The sequence below is a fragment of the Triticum aestivum genome, chromosome 3A, assembly GCF_018294505.1.
Source record: "Triticum aestivum cultivar Chinese Spring chromosome 3A, IWGSC CS RefSeq v2.1, whole genome shotgun sequence".
NCBI lineage: Eukaryota > Viridiplantae > Streptophyta > Magnoliopsida > Poales > Poaceae > Triticum > Triticum aestivum.
The window spans coordinates 17,700,864-17,705,237 of record NC_057800.1 but is presented as its reverse complement, the minus strand read 5'-3'; the positions used below and the strand labels follow the sequence as shown (position 1 = coordinate 17,705,237).

Here is a 4,374-nt window from a genome sequence, read left to right as displayed (position 1 = left end):
AATATAGCCGATATCTGCAACCATGTGCACACAAAACTGCAAGAGGATGCATTCATGTTCTTTGTGCAAGAGTCTGAAACGGGATAAGTGCAAGTTAGTGGTTCATACTCTAGCCACATAATGCAGAGATATGTAAACATAACACACTGCTTTGTTTTTCAGTAGAACACGAACGGCTTCCCACGGCATGTGTTTGGGACAAAAAAAATACATAAAAAGGAGCCGCATTGTTGAATAACAGAATCAATACTTAAGATCATAGAAAGTCTCGACATACATATATCCTGGGAACAAGAACGGTGAAAAACAGGCATAATGACAACAAGTCCATGCAGCACCCCAAACCTCCAGAATACACAAGCATGATCAAATCTTAAAGATGATTAATCGGCCCATCAGTCAAACAGGGACTTCAGTTGAAAAGCCTGGTCGAATCTTAAAGGTATATCATCATCATCGTCAGAACCATTAGAGCATGGGGACTTCTTACTTCTATGCTTCAAGAGCATGACGTATCATCAGAAGCCTTGTGTGATCATCGTCAGCATCATGTTCATCATCATCATCATCATCGTAATCGTCGTCATCGGAATAGTAAGAATCACCAAAACAAGCTTCCCGCTGAATGGTGGTTTTGACCATGATACCATTTCGATCATCAGAAATCTTTTCCTTGGATAGAATTAAGTCAGGGCCCGTCAGTAGCCCATCAGAGAGTGAAGAGCTTCTTACTTGGAAACTTGAACTTTCATAATAACCTGTCATAGAGTAGTCATAATTCAAACTACATGTGAACTTGGGTTGCGTAACTTTCGGTTGGACGCAGACAACTGAGATAGCATATCCAAAAGGCTCTGAGTCCATGTTGAGCAGGAAAATATAGTTGGTCCTCCTACTGCGGCATCGCAGAACATGTAAGCCTTGTTTGAAGCGGAGAGACAACGAGTCAAAATCTTAGAGGACTGTTGATGGACAGCTATGCTTGAAGGTGAGATGGTCCAGGAGCAGGGGTATCAGCACAACATAGCTGCAGCCGGGAATTGGGCAGAAGCATGGGGCAGTCGGGCATACTTGCTCGTGTCTTTCTTTCTGATAGTAGGCAAGACCCTCTCTGCATCCATACTTGGCATTGCAGCAAGGAACTGCGACTGACTGGATGACATGTTCCATTATAGCGCAGCGCTTGAAGGAAGTTTCAATGCAACATTCGTGGCACTTCTTGTCAAGTATCTTGTTATGGCAGGACCTGGATAGGATGTGCCCCTCAGAACACTGCAGAAACCAAACAATTAATTGGGTCTCCGTGAGAATACCATTTAACATAAATACAAAAGGAAAATAGTACTACTACACAACAAGAAGATAGGTTACTGCTACACATTCCAATACTTCAGCTACCATAGCTATTATGTCGTTGCAGAAGAAACAGTTTCGTTCCAAGTAGAAATACATCCAACGGTAGATTCATCGGAGCTCTTCTTTTGTCTTGAGCTTTATATAATAAATAAATGAGAGGTTAAAGACAAGTCAATATGTACATACACTTGGCACATTTACTTGATATATCGCATTGTTGAGGGGCTCAAAGCAGACAGGCACTTGAGGGTGTCCTTCAATATTCTGACATTCATCCAAGGTTCTTTCTCTAGCCAATCTCTCTTGTCGGATTCACTAGCGTCCATGACCAACAAAACTCAAGTGTACCAGCACAAACTTGCTTGCTGTGTGCTGCTGGTCTTTCAGACAGGAACCGAGATCCAAAACTACTATTAATCAGCAAAATCTCACCGCTCCGTTCTCCTGTTCCACAAGATAAAAGTCATGGAAATGCAAGCTTACACTAGTAAGCATAATAAGCTAGAAAAACAATTGTTTTGGGGCAAAACAGCAAGAGGAAAAGCAACCAAACAAGCATTTCTTGTTCACTGCTATTTCACATCTGTTATATTTCTTGTTTCGTGAAACAAAATATTGAACCGCTTTCACATCTGTAACAAGAGTAGCAGCGATCCATATGCGACTGAAAAACAAGAAATTTTATTCTAATTCAAAGATGAGCAATGGCGAAGCAGTGTGGCCCCGGATCGAGAGGAATGCAGCCGTACATGAACTAGCACCTGGTCTGTCAACTGCAGGACCTAGTCGCCATGGCCGGCCTCGAGGTTTGCCATTCCGGCTGGCGGCGCGGTCGGAGATTTGTTAGCTGCCTCCTCCAACCCTCGCCTACCAGGGAGAGAGGGGAGAAGACTGCTCTCCCTTGCCAGCAAAATCGCCAACGGAATGCGCGCGCCGTAGCACGGGAGCGGGGAGAGGAGGCGAGCGCGACGGAGGCGGCAGGCGGGGCTTCGCAGGAGCCACCGAGGCAGCGCCGGCCGAGAGGGGGAGAGTGAGAGTGTGAGGGGACTGACCAGCCCACAGCCAAGCTTGGGGTATGAGTGGAAGAGAGAGTGGGCTGGATATGAGCTGGCCGTGTGGACTTTGCCCTAATTGAAAATTTTGATTACTTTTTTTGCGGGGGAATTTTGATTACTTTTTGACCGCTTTCACATTCTTGCATACACTTTTCTTAAACAAACAAAAAATCTTGCATACAGTCAAATTGGTCTTTGCGTCATTGCGTGCAAAGTTACATAAAAATATTCTTATGATTCACGAAAACATTTCATCTTACCATCGTCCAATATAGCCGATATCTGCAACCATGTGCACACAGAACTGCAAGAGGATGAATTCATGTTCTTTGTGCAAGAGTCTGAAACGGGATAAGTGCAAGTTAGTGGTTCATACTCTAGCCACATAATGCAGAGATATGTAAACATAACACACTGCTTTGTTTTTCAGTAGAACACGAACGGCTTCCCACATTGCACCATGTGTTTGGGACAAAAAAATACATACAAAGGAGCCGCATTGTTGAATAACCGAATCAATACTTAAGATCATACAGAGTCTCGACATACATATATCCTGGGAACAAGAACGGTGAAAAACAGGCATAATAACAACAAGTCCATGCAGCACCCCAAACCTCCAGAATACACAAGCATGATCAAATCTTAAAGATGATCAATCGGCCCATCAGTCAAACAGGGACTTCAGTTGAAGAGCCCGGTCAAATCTTAAAGGGATATCATCATCATTGTCAGAACCATAAGGACATAGGGACTTCTTACTTCTGTGCTTCAAGAGCATGACGTATCATCAGAAGCCTTGCGTGATCATGGTCAACATCATGTTCATCATCATCATCATCATCATCATCATCATAATCGTCGTCGTTGGAATAGTAAGAATCACCAGAACAAGCTTCCCGTTGAATGGTGGTTTTGAGCATGATACCATTTCGATCATCGGAAATCTTTTCCATGAGCAGAATTAAGTCAGGGCCCGTCAGTAGCCCATCAGAGAGTGAAGAACTTCTTACTTGGAAACTTGAACTTTCACAATAACCTGTCATAGAGTAGTCATAATTCAAACTACATGTGAACTTGGGTTGCGTAACTTTCGGTTGGACGCAGACGACTGAGATAGCATATCCAAAAGGCTCTGAGTCCATGTTGAGCAGGAAAATATAGTTGGTCCTCCTACTGCGGCGTTGCAGAACATGTAAGCCTGGTTTGAAGCGGAGAGACAACGTGTCAAAATCTTGGAGGACTGTTGATGGACAGCTGTGCTTGAAGGTGAGATGGTCCAGGAGCAGGGGTATCAGCACAACATAGCTGCAGCCGGGAATTGGGCAGAAGCATGGGGCAGTCGGGCATACTTGCTCATGTCTTTCTTTCTGATAGTAGGCAAGACCCTCTCTGCATCCATACTTGGCATTGCAGCAAGGAACTGCGACTGACTGGACGACATGTTCCATTATAGCGCAGCGCTTGAAGGAAGTTTCAATACAACATTCGTGGCACTTCTTGTCAAGTATCTTGTTATGGCAGGACCTGGATAGGATGTGCCCCTCAGAACACTGCAGAAACCAAACAATTAGTTGGGTCCCCGTGAGAATACCATTTAACATAAATACAAAAGGAAAATAGTACTACTACACAACAAGAAGATAGGTTACTGCTACACATTCCAATACTTCAGCTACCATAGCTATTATGTCGTTGCAGAAGAAACAGTTTCGTTCCAAGTAGAAATACATCCAACGGTAGATTCATCGGAGATCTTCTTTTATCTTGAGCTTTATATAATAAATAAATGAAATGAAATCTTGAGGTTAAAGACAAGTCAATATGTACATACACTTGGCACATTTACCTGATATATCGCATTGTTGAGGGGCTCAAAGCAGACAGGGCACTTGAGGGTGTCCTTCAATATTCTAATACTAGATCGGAATCGCGCCTTGGCACAAGGGTGCCGGTCCATCAT

General features: G+C 43.7%; 1 protein-coding gene and 1 pseudogene across 1 annotated transcript; both read right to left on the bottom strand.

Moving 5' to 3' along the window:
- Positions 1-492: 492 nt before the first annotated feature.
- LOC123056633 (E3 ubiquitin-protein ligase SINA-like 7) lies at positions 493-1,682 on the bottom strand (annotated as a pseudogene).
- A 1,487-nt stretch (positions 1,683-3,169) lies between these two features.
- On the bottom strand, positions 3,170-4,374 carry LOC123056632 (E3 ubiquitin-protein ligase SINA-like 7). The gene is made up of 2 exons (XM_044479964.1): positions 4,261-4,374; positions 3,170-3,964 (listed from the first exon to the last, which is right to left on the bottom strand). Exons 1-2 carry the CDS (start codon positions 4,372-4,374, stop codon positions 3,170-3,172), a joined length of 909 nt encoding a protein of 302 aa, XP_044335899.1.